At 33.0% G+C, this 18,113-nt stretch overlaps 2 protein-coding genes across 10 annotated transcripts; both read right to left on the reverse strand.

Moving 5' to 3' along the window:
* Positions 1–573: 573 nt before the first annotated feature.
* Positions 574–6,421, reverse strand: LOC146917325 (uncharacterized). 5 transcript variants are annotated; one of them, XM_085719136.1, is made up of 9 exons: positions 4,926–6,421; positions 4,782–4,834; positions 4,361–4,689; positions 3,715–3,769; positions 3,579–3,616; positions 3,335–3,477; positions 1,863–2,096; positions 1,496–1,780; positions 574–1,129 (listed from the first exon to the last, which is right to left on the reverse strand). In XM_085719136.1, exons 1-3 carry the CDS (start codon positions 6,277–6,279, stop codon positions 4,378–4,380), a joined length of 1,719 nt encoding a protein of 572 aa, XP_085575262.1. In that variant the 5' UTR covers positions 6,280–6,421; the 3' UTR covers positions 574–1,129; positions 1,496–1,780; positions 1,863–2,096; positions 3,335–3,477; positions 3,579–3,616; positions 3,715–3,769; positions 4,361–4,377. The 5 variants fall into 5 exon arrangements, with proteins under 5 accessions (XP_085575262.1, XP_085575261.1, XP_085575259.1 ...); XM_085719135.1 differs by having other exon boundaries at positions 4,361–6,421; XM_085719133.1 differs by adding an exon at positions 1,245–1,379 and having other exon boundaries at positions 3,579–3,769; positions 4,361–6,421.
* Positions 6,422–8,066: 1,645 nt separating this feature from the next.
* On the reverse strand, positions 8,067–14,453 carry LOC146917326 (uncharacterized). 5 transcript variants are annotated; one of them, XR_015015557.1, is made up of 14 exons: positions 14,269–14,449; positions 14,090–14,192; positions 12,886–12,965; positions 11,823–12,152; positions 11,498–11,574; positions 10,723–10,765; positions 10,585–10,647; positions 9,459–9,530; positions 9,277–9,386; positions 9,097–9,168; positions 8,921–8,992; positions 8,791–8,822; positions 8,597–8,688; positions 8,067–8,388 (listed from the first exon to the last, which is right to left on the reverse strand). XR_015015557.1 is itself a non-coding variant. In XM_085719137.1 (14 exons), the coding sequence occupies exons 1-13, from the start codon at positions 14,356–14,358 to the stop codon at positions 8,628–8,630; spliced, it is 1,167 nt and encodes a 388-aa protein (XP_085575263.1). In that variant the 5' UTR covers positions 14,359–14,450; the 3' UTR covers positions 8,067–8,388; positions 8,597–8,627. The 5 variants fall into 5 exon arrangements, 4 of the variants coding, with proteins under 4 accessions (XP_085575263.1, XP_085575264.1, XP_085575265.1 ...); XM_085719137.1 differs by having other exon boundaries at positions 9,277–9,348; positions 14,269–14,450; XM_085719138.1 differs by lacking the exon at positions 9,097–9,168 and having other exon boundaries at positions 9,277–9,348; positions 14,269–14,453.
* Between the last annotated feature and the right edge of the window lie 3,660 nt (positions 14,454–18,113).

The raw sequence follows: 18,113 nt of genomic DNA on the forward strand, positions 1-18,113 counted from the left end.
TCCAACCTCCCATTCCTAGGAATAAGTTTTACAACCCTCAAACAAACGCACCCTTAGGATTTTAGGGATAAAAAATGTTCAGGAAAATTTTTATGAAGATTAAAAATGTTGATGGAAAATTTCACATAGATTAAAATGTGTGATTTTTTGTATAGAATAAAAACAAAATTTTAATAATTCTCGTCTTATCATGGATTCTTGAAAATTTATCCATTAAGACTGTTTTGTCCCCAATTTTAGCAATTTAGAGTGTTTTTCTCGATCTAGATTGGTAAATATGAAGAGGAGTAATTTAAGTTCGATGAATATGTGAAAGCATCTTAGAAAATATAAGTTAAAAGGGTGTTGTCCACACTCCACTCTAGAGTAAGTCATACTTATTGTATGAGACGGAGAGAGTTGTATTTTGTTAGATAAGTGATCAAATATCTCAAGGCATAATCATGATTGAAATCATTATAGAGAAAGTCAAACAGCACTTCTGTAGAAACAATAGCAAGCATTTTTTGTTTTTGGGAAATATGTGGTGACGATCTATGAAAGCTATTAGTAAGCAGATAGACTAAGCATAGAAAATCAAATAATTACATAACAAATAGTATTAATCAAGTAACATAGAGAGATTCAGAATTAAATAGTCTATATACTAATGACAAATACATTATTTTTAAGCCGCGATAACGATTCCATAAGTTATGCAATGATATCAAAATCTACTTCATCAGCTTATTGAGAACATTAATCAAATGCATGTTCACTTGAATAGTAAGCATCCGATACATAGAGCAATGGAGAACTTCTTTTTCCACACTGCCTCAATAACTTGTGAGGAAAATCAAGAGTTACAAGTTAAAACCATGACTGCCAATTCACAATGTTAGGAAAGCAGATGTTCTTCAAATGCAGTTCTCTTTACAAACTATATAAATGCTCAAAATTGGCACAGCTGTTGAAGCTATACTTGTTGCTAGTTATACCGGAACGAACATGAGAGCAATAAGATGCTGTTAATCATCATCAGAAGACAATTTTTGCTTCTTCCGTTTGTAATTTGTAAGAAGCTTCCGTAATCTTGTGATTGGTTGTCCAAGTTTCCTCGGGGGATAGATAGTCTATAAATTTTTCAATTCTGCAAATCAAATTGAGAAGAATGAAGTAAGAAGAAAAAAATATTGCAAAAAAAGTTGTTGATTCACAAATTTAACAGCAGGACATAGACAACTAACTGGCTAAAGTCAACATACCTAATGTCAAATGTATTATGTTATAAGTGAACATCAGGAAGAAATTTCAAAATTTTGTCAAAAAAAAAAAAAGGAAGAAATTCCAAAGAATAGCAGTGACTAGGTTGCAAACAAAATAAACTTCCTCAAACACCCCTAAAATAGGAACAAAACAAAGTCTAAAGGGAATTATAAAATTATTCCAATGCAGTTCAAACTTAAACCATACAATCATGACAATAGCATATGAACATAAAACCGGGATCACATACTTCTGTTAATGCATTGCTGATTTTGTTCTTGTTCTGAATAAGTTTAAACTCTCCTCATAAATTTCTGTCAAGTTAAGTATTTAACATCTTGGATTGAACAAAGGATGGCACATTCTTGACCAGACACCGCCAACCAATCTTTATAATATTATTATTAACAACTTTCACTCCAAAACACTTGCCATTTCTGTAGGAATTGAGACATTGAGGAAAGAAGCCAAATGGCCCTTGTCAGCATATATGCTGCTTTGACAAGTTTTTAATCGCTTTCTTCTTGGTGAGTAACTGCAAAAATGGACCTAATTAAATTTTTGTTCAAAAACTACAATCAGGAATTGGGCCAAAAGCTGAAATGATGGATTTTCACCTTTCCTCAATGCATTTCAGCTTCTTCCCTCAAATAAGGACCTTGTTGCTCAAACTGCATGGTAAGAGCATCACATCATCAGAGGGTCTTGGGGTGCATAGCCAGTAATCAGTGAAGAACCAATCCAGCAGAATGGTAAGAGGGCAGGTTATACTCGGCAACATTAGATACTTTATCCAAGGGACCAATTTTACCGGCTGTGCAATCAAGATATCTCTGTGACTAACATATTTCCTGGTAGTAAAAGACGTAAATATTAGATAACTTGAAAAAGAATAGGGCAAAGATAAAATAAACATTGTCAATTTCTACTGGCTTGTTGCACTATTAATTATTGAATTATGCTAGCAACACACTCTCTAATTGGCTGAAAATCAAATGAGACCCACTAAATCTATGCGGGGCCAACATGATTTAGTGGGACCCATTTGAATTTTGATCAATTAGAGAGTCTGTGGTAAAAAAAGTTGTGTTAGAGAGTGTGTTGTTAACTCCTCTTAATTATTTATTCGACCAAATAACAAAAGGTTACTTGCATCCTATTCAAATAGCAGAAACACAGTAATACACTGGAAATGAATAAGGATCAAAGTTGTGTCAATGTTAAAAATATTAACGGCAAATATTAACAAAAAGTCAAAAACACACTTCAACGATATAAAGGTCATTGCAGTCCAACTTTTCTGACAGACGGAAAAGAAGCATTTGTCAAACATTCTAACTAGTTCAACATTAACCACTATATTTGAAATCAAGACAAAAGTAATTGGACCTCATTGTATCTTCTTACATTACCTCTAGAGACCAATTCATGAATAAGTTTCTCTACTTAATATTCTTATTTTGTTTTTCAGAAGAGCTAGAATTACTTTCTCGAAATTTTTTAGCATTTCAGAAGCAGACATTTTACAACCTTTTAAAGCATGGCCATTGCTTCATTGGTCGTGGTGTCATATCTTGACAGTCAGGGATTTATAAAACCCTAGTTCCTTCGGAACACAACAAACACAATGACAAATCCATTGACAACAATTGTCATTATTATTATACTGACATATATTGGTTAAAAATTGCAATTATTTAGCTCAACCATTTAATATTTCTTAAAATGTCCTAGCTCTCTTTTCTCGATTGAATGGTGGATACACTACTATAGATTGCCCATAAGTGTAAAATGAGTCCCAGATCTTCATAAGCAAGTATATGAGCACTGTAAGATGAAACTGAAATCAATCTTAAACTTTGATTTGCATTATATCACTACAGAAAAAGGAAATAGCAGCCATGGGGAGCTGATACTGATAGCTCATGTAACATGGTATTTACGTGTGCTACTAAGCTTAATATCATAGATACTGTCCCTGCCTTTCCCTCTTCCCTGGTCTATAAGGCCTATTACATAATAAAAGGAAAAGGATACAACAGTTTTAATACTATGTATTTTGAACTCTAAAGTAAGAACCAAAAAGTACCTTTCATCGGAAAAAAAATTGCATATGCTGCACTAGTACTTCATTCCTGGCAGTCCGTTGCACAAAGGTGATAATCATAAATTAAAGGCCGAACTGGGTGAATAGCCAGACAGTGCATATACATCATTTCCATTGTTGCTTTTCTGCATTTGTCAAACAGATACTTATAAATATGAAGCTATTATGAAAGGTTAAGCAATGTCAAAAGAAATGATGATCTGAAATTAGATGTAGTATGTCGAACCCCAAGCATGTGTTGACTAACTGATGTCTGCAGAGCTCCTGCGCAAGATGCGAACTCCTTCAGAAAACTTTCATCATTTAAATAATGGAAGACTTTAACAGCTCAAATAGATAACAAAATATTAAGTTTTGCCTGCCTTGTGTTCAATTTGTGCTGCATTCTTCACAGTTATCTAGATCTGGAAAAATCACCTACATTCAATAACAGGTTGCTGTCAGAATTGAACGCAGCAAAAACGCAGGATGCTTGAATCATACCAGAAAAAGAAAAAAAAAAAAAAAAAAAAAGGATTTATAGAGCCAAATTAATAATAAAAAAATTGATTTGAGAAAGTAGGAAGGACTCAGTGGCAAGGCATATAACATATAGCTTAAACATCATTGTAAAAACAGTCATTGGATCCTATCAAGAAATGTATAGTTTTGTTACAAAAGATAAATCAAATGCAAAGGAGGGACTTATAATTTCAATCTACAATTGACGAAGTGCGCAATTTTCCTATCAAAATGGTTCATTTCAAAAAAATTGTTGCAGGTCTTTTAAGTTACATTACATTTGAGGCCAAACTTTATGTGCAGAGATGGACCACTCATTTGACATCAACTATAACTGGAATAAACTTATGTGTCCCTACATGTTCGTTAACTGCATTAAGCATGTATGGAAAATCTCAGTACGGTATTTAGTATGACAAGTTGACAACATCCTTCAATCAGAAGAAGCATAGAAAATCATGTGCACTATATATTCCAACTTCATACATAAAATCAGTAAGTACTTACAATAACAAATTCCTCTGCTAACAATTGGCTGCAGCAAGGCACTTGTAGTCAAGATGCTCACTTTTGCAAAGTGCGGCTAGGTATTTGAGAACACGAGGAGGTGGATTAATGTCACGAATCACATTAACAAACTTCCATTCATACGAGTTGCTCCCAGATTTGAACACAGCATTGAAAAGTATTGTGTAAGTTACAATATCAGGAACCAAATTTTTCATATGCATTTCTCTGAAAAGGTTTATTGCTTCGTCTATCCTTTCACTCTTGCAATATCCATCAATCATGATAGTATAACACATAACGTCAGGTTCCAAACCCCTTTTAATCATCTGGTTAAATAAGAAAACTGCCTCGTCAAGATGTTGCTTTTTCCATAAAGCATCTAACAAAATACTATAAGTTATAGTATCTGGGGGTGGACCTTTAACATGCATCTCGTTAAGAAGCCTCCATGCATTCGAGATTCTCCCAGATCTGCACAAGCCATCAATAAGACAACTATAAGTTACAATATGAGGAACCAAATTCTTAAGATGCATATCTCTCAATAGATTCATGGCCTCACCCATTCTTCGACCCGTGCAACACCCATGAATCAAAATGGTATAACTCCAAACATCAGGTGTCAAGCCACTTTCAACCAGTTGATTAAATAACAAAATCGCTTGGTCAAGACGCTTGCTTTTACACAAACCATCTAACAAGATACAACAAGTAACAATGTCTGGTGTCAAACCACTCCTATGCATTGTCTTTACAATCTCCCAAGCATTTGAGACTTCACCAGATTTACACAAGCAGTCAATCAAAGTATTAAAAGTAACAATGTTCGGAACCACACCCTCACGACACATTTCATCAAAAACTCTCACAGCATCACGCACTCTCCCAACCTTACAATATCCATGAATAAAAACATTATAAGTCCAAACATCAGGCTTAAAACCCCACTCACCAATCACATCAAACAACTCCCTCGCCATATCCACATTCCCCTTCAAACAATACCCACCCATCAAAGCAGTACATGTTACAATATTCGGCTCATAGCCTCTTTTCACCATCTCATCAAACACCTCATGCGCTTCCACCAACATCCCATTTTTACACAACCCATCAATCAAAACAGTAAAAACATAAACACTAACATCCAAACCCCTTCTAATCATCTCATCCACCAATCCAAAACCCTCCAAAAATTTCCCCACACCACACAATCCCCGTATCAACGATCCATACGTAAACTCATTCGGACAAACCCCATTACCCACCATCTCATTATAAAACTCAAAACCCTCATCAACAAATCCATTTCTACACAAACAATCAATCACAATACTATACATAACAACATTCCCTTTCACAAAAAAACCATCTTTTTCCTTTTCTTTCTCCTTCTCGATTATTCTCAACAAATTCACAGCTTCATTCACCCTCCCATTTTCACATAACCCATTAATCAAAATCCCATAACTAACCTCATTCAAACTAAACCCATTATTCACAACCTCGTCATGAAACTCCAATGCTTTCAAAACACCACCATTAACACATAAACCTTTAAAAACAGTGTTTAATGCAACAGTATCTAAACCATAACCGCGTTTAAGAATCTTACCGAATATCGAAAACGCAAAAGAGACATGACCCAGATGGAAAAAACAAGTGATAATAATAGTGAGAGTGATAATACAAGGTGTAATGAAGTTATTGTATTCGTTTTGGTTGAAAAGTGCAATGGCGGTTGAATGTTGATTGGTTTTCATTAAGCAGGTAAGGTGTTTGTTGAAATGCGTGAGAGAGGAATGAGAACGAAAAGAGTTTATGAAGCGAGGGATTGAAGAGGTTTTTGCAGCGGTTGAACGATGGAAGAGTGTTGTGTGGCGTAATAACATTCTCTTCATGTTTTGGTGAAACATGAAGAGAATGGAGAACGGTTTTATGTTATGTGTAGTTGAAGAAGGAAGAGGATGAAGATGAGTTTGAATGATTCGGCGGCGGGGTGGGGACTTGGAAGGTCTCGGTGTCCATGGCTGGTTTGGGTTTTTTTCACAGCTTATTTTCAACTTAGTCACTCAAGTATTGCAAATTTTTTTAAAAAATTTACCCATTTATTTTTAGTAAATCTTTTACCTTTTCTTTCTGATTTTTTGCAAGAGATTTTTTATTATTTTTTTTTAACAATAAAGCTAGTTTTATTCAAATGTTGAAATAATAAGAGTACAGTTAAATTGACTATTTGTTCGGATATTCCTCATCCATATTTTGAAAGTCAAGTACATGTTATCAATGCACATCGAAATTTCAGAAGTCAAAAGTGCGTTAAGAAATCAAACTCTTAATACCAACGACCAAACTTAATTCTTCCACCTATGATCAATGGTGAAGAATAATGAAAGATGCATCGTTTTTGATTGCATTCATCCTCGGGAAAAAAATTGTTATTGGTGTTTGCTTATTTCGACCATAGGTAGTTTTTGGATGACTGATTCAACCACATATTGACAAGTTATTTGTAAGGACGAGAGAATGTTAAATTTGGTGATAACCACAATAAGCTCTACTAAAAAAATGGTATCGACACAAGAAAATCATAAAAACTTCAACACAATTATCAAATCTCAAACCATGAAGTGGTGGACTGATCAAAACACCATTTCCATGACGGCCTTCTAGGAGGACGCTTGGAGGTGCTTTCTTCATTGAAGTTGTGATCACATAAGTTAGGCAGGTATAGAGGCAATGGGGCTGATCAACCGGCAAGAGACTTCTAACAATGAGGTTGACACATGGAGCACAAGAAACAATGGTTGTCGACGAAAGAACTAGGTGGAACGGTTACCAGGGCTGGATGTGGGTTGACAAGACACAATGGTTGTTGTCACAAGAACTAGGTGGAACAAATTAACATAGTTTTTGATAGATAGACAAAATGACAATATTTATTGAAATTTGACACACACAAGTGGAGAAGTCGGACTTCAAACTTCAATCATGACGTTTGACCTAATCATTTCTACATTTTTACCGGTTAAACTATGATTTGTTGACAAATTAACACAAATGTAACCGCTACAAATGATTTTATCACAAAAATCATTACAAGCTACTCAATGCGATATATGAGATAAAACTTATATTTTGAAAAATAGCATGTAAAGAACAAATCTAAATTTCATTTTAGATTTGAATTTTAGTCATTTAGTTGTTCGCTGAATAAAAGATCAAACAATCTATGGTTTAAGTCCTATTATAAATTTGATTCAGTTAAGTCATTTCTGTATGATAAGGAAAATACAAAAAGAAAAGTAGAGAGACGTGGATGATAGTTTGAGGCTCTTAAATTCAGACAACAAAGTTTTATATCCCTCCTCTTAATTTCTATCTTCTAGTTATGCAATTAGGAGCAACTTTTTTCGGAAAAAACCACACAGATTCCAGAAAAATGCCCTTCCGGACAGAAAAAATGCGTAATTGTGTTTTCGTCCGAAAATACACATCCAAACGGCAAAAAATATTGTACCTTGTTTGGATGTATGCTTCCAAAGTGACCTTGGAGTGTGAAAAGTGGCTTCCATACAATTATAGTCTCATGCCCACATGGATTAATTCCTCTTAAAATAGGTCCTCATGACTGGAGGTCAATTACTAATATATTGTCATTTTGTTTCATATTCTTATCAATGCAACCCATATTGCAAGCACATTCAACAAAAGTAACATGAAGCGCTACTAAGCATATTTTCGATTGCGCGACAGTTTTATCATTCTTATGTCCCAATGCAGTTAACATGAGAAGCTACAATTTACAGTTTTAGCTCGAACTTGCAGGAGTTAGGCTTTACTTCCCTGCGATATCAAACATACTATAAAAAACAAAAAATTGTTTCCTTGGGAATTTGAGATAAATCCAAAATAACCAGATGTAAAGGAAAAGTGCAAGACACAGAGCCACTCAGTAATGTGACGAAGGAGCCATAAAAAATGACCAAAAAGTTGAGCATTCTTCCTCCAACTCATTCACTATCCTGCAAACAAAACATGAGAGGTTTTATTGGGAACAACCGATGAATGAGAGATAGCGGTGAAATGTGCGTAAGCGAAAATTTTCAATTTGCATTATATTTAATTCACTCTACTAGAGTCAATTGAAATACTATCATGTAAACGTGTTGATGTTTTACAGAACATAAATCTTAATGTGATTAATGCTTGTGTTGGACATAAAATAGCTACCTTCAGCAACGACATCATTAGCTTAAGAGCTCTATTCAGGAATTCCGAAATACATCCTATTGGCTAACTTCCTCATGTCCGTTGTTTCAATCCTGATATATGAATCAACAGATAAAGAATTAGAAACAAAGCAAAATTAAATATACCCTCAATCCTATACCCTGATAAAAAGTACTACAAAAATCAATGCTAACCTTTCGGCATCGGCATCAACGTCATCATCCGACTAAAATAAAAATAAACTAAATTACTCATCAATTATATCACAAAAAAGTTTCCTTCAAAATTTTAAAAAAGAACAGTAATAAAATCAACTATACTCACAGGAATTTCAGCCTCGTCGTCAGTTGGTTCGTCGGGGTCACCTGGAAAAGTATCAACGCCAGAAGCCGTGTCCTATGAGAGGTTGTGAAAATTGACATACGAATCATGATCTATATCACCAAGGTTTTCTTCAAAACTTTAAAAAGAAACATAGCAATAAAATCAACTATACTCACAGGAATTTCAGCCTCGTCCTCGGTTGGTTGGATGGGTTCGGCAGGAAAAGTATCAATGCCAGAAGCCATGTCCTACGAGAGGTTGTGAAAATTGACATATGAAGCATGATCTATATCACAAAAAGGTTTCCTTCAAAATTTTAAAAAAAGAAGCATAGTAATAAAATCAAATATGCTCACAAGAATTTCAGCCTCGTCCTCAGTTGGTTGGATGGGGTCGGCAGGAAAAGTATCAATGCCCGAAGTCATGTCCTATGAGAGGTTGTGAAAATTGACATATGAAGCATGATCTATATCACAAAAAGGTTTCCTTCAAAATTTAAAAAAAAAAGAAGCATAGTAATAAAATCAAATATACTCACAGGAATTTCAGCCTCATGCTCAGTTGATTGGTTGGGGTCGGCAGGAAAAGTATCAACGCCAGAAGCCGTGTCCTATGAGAGGTTGTGAAAATTGACATGCAAAGCATGAGAAATTGACTTGTTGTACACCAAATTTAAGTTGAAAGTCGAGATAGAATTCCACCAGGTATAAATTTTGATAGGAAACTCTAAAAAAACCATCCTATCTACACAAGAAACACCTTCTCTGTAGATATGATAGACTTAAATTGTGCATGGAGGAGAGTAAAATCAAACAGTCATGCCATTAAATATCTTAATTTCCTTTCTTTATTGTTTTTTTTATTTTCCTGAGTCCCCAGACTTTTCTTTTCTTTTTTAATAATAAAATTTAAGCTCATTAAAAAAACAGTTACGCCACGATCTGGTGTGATATCTATTACCATGAATCTAAATAAAAATTTGCAAATTTATATAAAAATTGTAATCAAGAGCTTTTTCTCTCAGTCACCTACAAACAGGTGTGTGTAACAATCAGAGGAGTTTAACTGAAATAGACAATGCCTCATCCCACAAAAAAGTAGAAGAAAAATGATTTCTTTCATTTAACAACCATCATCATGTTCACATTGGACAAGATATAATTGGAAATATAATCATCAGAGAGAAATCGCGGTAATTCCAATAAAAGAAAGATAGTAGAGTTTGCGAGGAGAAGATCCTTAAGTATTGATAAAGAAGGGTCAACAAGAATGCGGATGATCCAACAGTTATAGATCAATGGAGATTTAAAATTAACTTGTTCATTTTTAAACTTAATACATCCAAGATATCATGGTTTTGGTTGTTACATGTAATGTAACAGACCCGAACTAATAAAAAAGGCATTTGTTGTTACAATTTTTGTCTGCATCATGTTGCCAAAAGTACTACAACATGGAACAAACATGTTAAAAATGAATATTTACCGTCTAGAGTAAGAAAAACGTAAAAAGTGCTGTAAAATAATTTAAACAAAAAATATTAGCCTAGATGGTCAACACAGATAGCTCAAAGGGGAATATGTTTTATGGAATTCAATGCAGAATTATGAAATTTGTTGATCTTATTATAGATAATCAATCTAATGGTGCAGTGAGTGGTTTACCTCAAAAATAGTTTTAGCTTCATCATTAAATATTCTGCAAAGAATTTCATAACTCTTCTCCATCTGCATATGAGAACGGAAAAATTAATTTGTGCATAGAATTTCATAACACTTACAATTTTGCAGGGGGGTACATACCATTGGATCAACTTTAGAAGGTGACGTGGCTGATATGATATATCTGTAACAGACATATTTCATCCGTCAACAAAACGAAGACTAAACATAAAAAGGGAGGGGAAAAGTAATATAATAGAAAAATCTAGAAAGTTATTAGGATGATATCTTGATAGATAACCTGGGCTAAAACCAAATATTATGAGAATTATGAAAGTAGAAAATAGGAGAGTTTATGAAAGTAGAAAATAGGAGAGTTTATGCAAGTAGAAAATAGAAACAGTTACAGGACCTGCAAAGATCCTTAAATTTTTATTTTGAGAATCAAGATACAGCAATAACTCTAACCATAATATTGTTCTTACTTCAAGTTCATGTATAATCATCACATATACCAACTAACATTACCATTACAAATTTATAAATTGAAATTAGAATTGAAACAGTGATTGACATGTCGAGGATTTGTGCAAATAACCACGTGATGCTAGGGTAAACATAGCCTTATATATAAGTCTATTACACATAGAATATAGATATATATGCGGATTCATAATGAAACTAATGAATCGTCTCTTCTTGTAGACATATATGTGGTTCAGGAATACCTGCTCAAAAGCAGAGAAATATTTTCTGGAATGCATTAAGGTTGAAATACAATTAAATTAATAAGGCTTATACAAAAGCAGTTAGGGATATAACATACTTTTTTCCCTTCCATTCATATCAAACTTGACATGTACATTTCGTAAGAGATAAAAAATTCAATGATGGCATACATCTCTGAAAATATTACCTTAGTTTACTAGTGTAAAAATTCATAGCTGATATGTTCGCCCTTTGAACAGTTAGCACGACAGCACCCATGCAGTTCTACAAAAAAAGTTAAAATAATATCAAAGATCATATTAGATGGGTCATTAAACTCAAGCCTGTAAAAAAATCAATAAATTGAACAGTATAAATCAATCACTTAAATGAAATTAGTTTCTTCAAAGATCACAAATTCATAATTCAACAATTCATCATCTTTTCCTAGACTATAAGTTGTGTCCTTTGCAACATAATAATTCTCTATTACCATCAAAAGTCAGAATGAGTTTAGAAAAACAATTAAGCACCTTTTGGGCGATAAACTCAATAAGTTCCATTAGAAGCTTTCCCAATCCTTTCCCCTGGACACGAGGCTCGAGCTGTAGTTCATACACATAAAGTACTGGTACCTCTTCTTCCAAAACAAAGCGGTAATGTACAAATCCAACCAAGGGACCACTATCTTCTTGACGACTAGTTGAAGGATCTTCCTCAGTCAACACTGTTGTCATCTCGTCAGCATTTGCATTAGTAACCTCGTGCACAAATATATAGCGTGCTTCAGGATCAACCATTTCTCTACGCTTCACCTTTTCTTCCTCTTGCCACTCAGATCCATATGGCCCTTCCATGTTAAGCTGTAGATTTAGACAAGTTAATTTTTTTTGTTAGCCCGCCCATTTCAATGATTAAGCTAACACAGGCCTACCAAGAACATAAAAAAGGAGGACAGCTGTTCTGATTTATGATAGTATAAACAAATAAAAGGTGGCCAATGCTCGCCCTCGTGATAAAAACAAAATTCAAAGCTTTGATTAACTAATTGTCTGATTCTTCTTTCTCTTACAATGAAGGTGAATTTTTGGAAAAGAGCACAAACCAAATAGGACAATCATGAACAATGGGGAAAAACGATAGATATCTCTCGTGACTCATGACTATACAGGAAACCCAACTCTACACAAACAGATAAATAAACGCAGACAAGAACAGACAATGGAATTTGACCAATTGTGCCTAAATCTCAGACAACAGAATGACTGTTGTACTTTTCCAATAATGTAATGCTGGAGGCTACATATCACAAAACTGTGTTTAAATACCACCCATTAAATTACAAGTGTTTACCCCTAAACTGTACCAAGGGGTATTTGCTGCCACACTTGCAACCGTCATAGTCATAACCCTATGAATGATCGATGCTCAAAGTCATGACCTCTCAATCCGCGACGTTGCACTTTCAGATCCACTCACTATGCTCAAGCGTCTGCCCACTTATCCGTTAATTTGAGCCATACTCAACAAATATAACTGTAGCATTTGTTTAAGCTTGTATACATTTCAGTTAAGTAACTCTAGTATTATTTTTACCTTAAGAAGTCTCTGAATATATTGCGTAACAGGAGAGGAAAGGTTAGTGCCATGTCCTGACTTTAAACACACGGAGAGACCTGGAAATAAGGTAAAACTTAGGCACATTGAAGGAACAAACAAGAAGTTAAATATAAACATCAATATCATCACATTACCATAGCTATGTTGAAATATTAACGATTATTATAGCCTTATAAACTATAGGTTACTATCACTGCTTACTCCTGTAATTAATAATGTAGTAAGTAGAAGTTGGGTGTAGCTTAATTTTGGGGGAAAACCTTTTTAATAAGCAAATATCATACACAAATTTAGATTAATTCTAAGTAGATAGAAAATCAGACTCAGTTAAATTTGTTTATTGAATTAGCGGTTTGTTACAGTTCAGTTAGAAAATTAGACACTCGTCATTTTAGGCTCTGGTTGGCAAGACCAAACTGCTATCTTTTGACGGATAGTTTGTAGCATGTAAGTTTGTATAACTCTTTGGTAATGGTCATTGTCTCACGATCATATAGTATTTTTTTCACGAGTTTATAGCATTTTTTGAGATGCTACATCAAGTACCATTTGAGCTCATACTTTATAATTTTTTCCTCTCATTTTTACCTTCATTATCTCAATTTTAAAATATTAAAATTATTAATTCTTTTTTAACTCATTTTAAAATATTAATTAAAAATATCATTTTATATTTATCAATTAAGTTAAACGCGATTGTCATAAAAAAAAAACCTAAGTTAAATGTTAATTTTACCAAACACTTCAAATTCAGTTAATTTACCCCCTATCAGTCAGCTTATCAGTTATCTGCTATTTTTTACCAAATAGTAACAAAGTCTTAGGTCCTGTCTGGATTAGCTTATTTGAGTTTATCTATTGGCTTAAGCACTTGTGATACTATTTTGAAGAACTTGTGGAAACAGCTTATGACATGTTTATAATTTGTTTCCAGCTTATTTTCATAAGCTCCTCATGATAGCTTATGAAAACAACTTATAGATTATACAATATCTTATGTTATAGAAATAGCTTATTCATAATTCATAAGCGTTATATGATAAGCCATGATCAGTGTTTATGCTATAAGCCATGCGAAATAAGCTGTTTATCCAAACAGAGGCTAAATGCGTAACTAACTGCTGAGTGAGAAAATAACATAACTAATCTAACTACATTTAACAAACTCAAAAGCGGTTACCGTTGATTTCGAAGCGGCGATAATCGGGAAAAGAATCGAGGTGATCCTTTATGCTATAAGCTGCTTTGATGAGTTGTTCATTTGCGTTCTTCTTTGCGAGAAGCTGAAAAACGGAACGGTTTTGTTTGAATTCAAAAACACTCGTGAATGAAGAAAGTTTGAGGAATTTTTGAACTTACTTCGCTGCGTGTTAACCTTCTCTCTGTTACGACGGCGTTGTTGTGAGTTGCATTGGTTCCACGGTCACGTTGGAGCGTCTCCGAGTTCATTGCTGGTGAGTGTGGATCACTTTTTCATTTTTTTTAGAAGACTAAACTCTTTTTCTTTACTTAAATAGTTGAAGTTCACAAAAAAAAAAAAAGTTAAAATTCACCAAACTTTAGGTGTCATAAAAATAACAATTTTTTTGCTCAAAAATAAATTAACAATTTTTTGAATAATAGTCACTTTGCTCCCTCAATGTGTAACGAGTAGTCACAATAGTTCTTATTCTTAATGTATCAAAATTTCAAAATAGTTTTTGATTGTGCATTTTGTTACGCTAAAATAATCTTTGAATACTCACAATAATTTTTTATGTATTAATGAAGCATTTTAATATCAAGGACTATATTGACTAACGAAGTGCACAATTAAGGATTATTTTGAAATTTTGATATATTGAAGGATTATTGTGGCTACTCCTTACACATTCATGGACTAAAATGACTATTAACCTTTTTTTCTTTCTTTCAATTAACTTGATGGCTAGAATTCACCGTAAAAGGTGAATAAAGAGTGATGTTCAGGGTTCGAACTCTACTCCCTGTATATTACAATGTGTTGTATTTATCAAGTAAGTTATGCTCACATGATAATAAACTAACAATTTAATTTACATGTAACACTATTTTATGTGCATTTTCGCATTTTTCTTTTTAAATTCAAAGATTGTGATTAATGGTAAAATGATATGTCTTATGTACAAAAAAAAAATGTTTTAAGTTTGGAGGTTTTGTGTTCGAGCTATGAAGTAGGTATATGTAAAAAAAAATCGACGTAAAGGTGTTTACCGTTTCAGAATCGGTAAAATGATGAAACACTCATTGTCACAACCCTAATCATCGATGCACCTAAAAACTAATCACGGTTAAACCATCATCATAACACTGCTCCGTCCTCCGATTATCTCAAGTTATATTTTTCCTCTCTAATTCCAGCCACAAAATATGATTTTGAGTTCACGACGTTGTGGTGTCATGTGTTGTTCGTTTGCTCGTGGATTGCTCGATTCACGCTCCTTGTGACCCTTTTGTTTTTCATATCATTCACGAAATCTTCATCTGTTATAATCGAACTCCTAATATAATTGGTTGTTTGTCTCCCATGAATTTTATTTCTTACTTTGTTTTTATCTGCATCGGTACTGGTTCATATATTTCTTGCCCGTTTAAAACAATCCAATTTGAAGAATTTGTTTACACTCTTTTAGTAACTCTAGTGTAATGGAGGGAATTAAAAACATTCTCATTTTGAAATGATGCTTAGTGGTTGATAGAATTGGGAGAAGTGGTGGTTTAGCTATGCTTTGGAGGAGGCAAAAAACTTGCAATGTTGTTAATTATTGTCAACACTTTATTACAGTGATTGTTCATGACAACGAGTCCAATCCTTGAGGCAAATTATTATGTTTACATAAAATAACATTCTAAATTTAGAATTCTTGGCTCGTTAAGCAAAGATTTTCTAGACGCAAGATGGCTATAAGAATGTAAGTATTTTCCATGCAACTCAATTAGAAATGGATAAGTTTTGATGAAAATGTGTCTTACTATGACATCTTGTTGTTTATGCTAGAGGTCTTAAACAATGAGACATTTTCTCCCTTTGCTTATTTATTTTGTGCCGGTGGTCTAACTCCAATGCTTCATCGCACCCAAACTAGTGGAAACATTCGTGGAGTTAAGGTTTATCATGGAGCTCCCACCATTAGCCATATTTTGTTTGCATATGACAATTTTCACTCTTGTAGAGCTAATGTGGGTGAGGCCAAAAAAATTATTTAGGCTTCTAAATGATAAAGCCATATATAAAAGAATTAGTTAGGTTTCTAAATGATAAAGCCAAAAAAATTGGCTTTTTAGAATGTCACACATTTCCTACGTACTCATACGATTTTTTTTTTTTTTTTAAGGATCATACGAAATTAGTTAAGCTTTTAAATGATAATGCCAAAATATTTAATTAATTGACGTTTTAGAGCTTAGCGGAAAAAATGGCTTTTACAACGTGACAAATTAAGAAGATCATGCATTTAAAAAAGATAGTTATAAAATTTTGCTGGAGCATCGTTTTTATATAGGAAAAACTTAGGTCCAATTCTTTAGTTGTTTTTCGTATGATTCTTAACTAAATTCACCATGATTTTCTCAAATCCATAATTTTCTCGAAGTTTGTTATATCAAAAAATATGTATTTTTATTTAAGAACCATACGAAAACACCAATATCTTGTTACATTATATATTGTTATATATTTTTGAAGAATATATTGTTATATATATTTTTTGAAACAATATCGTTATGTTTATTTAAAAAAAAAATATTGTTGTGTTATATATGTTAGGAGATATGTTGATTTAGGCCCCGTTTGGATTGGCTTATTTTGAGCTTATATGGGCTTATCTACTCCCATAAGCCTTTTTGAAAGGTGTTTGGGTAAATAAATAAAAATAGCTTATCGTAGTTTCATAAGCTGTTTATGCCATATTTTAATAAGCCTAAATTTTCAGCTTACCCTCCGGCTTAACAAGGAGCTTATGAATTTATGTAACCTCCTTCGATTCTCTCTAGAACCACTTTTTCAAAACATATATTTTAATTATAATGTTATTATCTTTGGCGGTGCATGAATAACAAAATTGCTATATACTTATCTTACTAAAGTAACACACGTAACTTTTGGTCAAAAAAAAAAAAGTAACACACGTAACTAAGTTTTTTTTTTTAAGGAAGATTTTTATTATTTTTTTGTTACGTAACAAAATGAAACTGAATAAAAAAAAACAAACTTAACTTATCTTTTTTGGTAACAAACTGTATTTTAATATCTATATATTTTTTTAAGGAGGAATATTGATTATACTATATATATATATATATATATATATATATATATATTTTATATTATTCCCTCAAAAAAATTAATATATTATAATATTGTTTTTTACAACTTGATTAATTTTACCAAATTTTTTTTTATAATTGTGGTTCGATTCTTTGATTTTTTTGTTAAATTAAAAATATTTAAAATTTCAATAATTGCTTATGTAATGTCACATCCAAACACTTCAATTTATGTAAGTACTTTTTAGTGTACATATCCAAACGTAAATAGCTTATTGAGTATAAGAGCTTATGATGTAAGCTCTAGTGCCATAAGCTCTAATGCTATAAGCATCAATATAAGTTGTTTATCCAAATGGGGCCTTAATATAAAATTTCAAATTGTATAACTTAAAATTAAAACTGAAAACACGACAAAATAAGAATAAAATAATTAACAATTCTCATTGCAGAGATCTAGTTTTCTAGTGAGAGAAACTCCAACTCCTCTCTAAACTTTCTTTCAACTTCGTTCATCGATGAGGGGTAGTTTTAGGTCATTTTTTTGACCTATAATCACCCCTCTACATCTTTTTTCCCCTTTTCTTTCAATATAAATAAGTGGTATTCACATATATCAAGTTTTTGCTTGTGTTTTAATTTTTATTTTTATTTTGTCGTCTAAGTGCGGCGTTGTGTTGTTTGTTGTCTTGTGCGGCGTTTTGATTTCACGTCTTGTCGCGATATTCGTTTAGTTCCTATTGAAAGATCGACATCAGTGAATTACAAATTCAACCAATGATTTGGGCGTCAATGTTGCAGATCCGAAGAATGGGTATTTCGGTGATTTAGGTTTTATCGTATTATTTGTCGGCATTGGGTGTTGTGAGTTTGTTCGCAGATTCACCCTTTACGTTTTTAGCGATGTTTGCATCTGATGT

This window comes from Medicago sativa, chromosome 6, assembly GCF_051527215.1.
Source record: "Medicago sativa cultivar Bolivia chromosome 6, Bolivia_mono, whole genome shotgun sequence".
Lineage (NCBI taxonomy): Eukaryota > Viridiplantae > Streptophyta > Magnoliopsida > Fabales > Fabaceae > Medicago > Medicago sativa.

Bases quoted from the DNA above. Each gene is read 5' to 3' on its own strand.
- LOC146917325 (XM_085719135.1), bottom strand. From the start codon at position 6,279: ATGTTTCACCAAAACATGAAGAGAATGTTATTACGCCACACAACACTC.
- LOC146917326 (XM_085719137.1), bottom strand. From the start codon at position 14,358: ATGAACTCGGAGACGCTCCAACGTGACCGTGGAACCAATGCAACTCAC. The intron at 12,966-14,089 runs GTAACCGCTTTT...CCTTATTTCCAG, and splicing joins TCGCCGCTTCGAAATCAACG to GTCTCTCCGTGTGTTTAAAG. The intron at 9,349-9,458 runs GTGAGTATATTT...AACCTCTCATAG, and splicing joins AGCATGAGGCTGAAATTCCT to GACATGACTTCGGGCATTGA.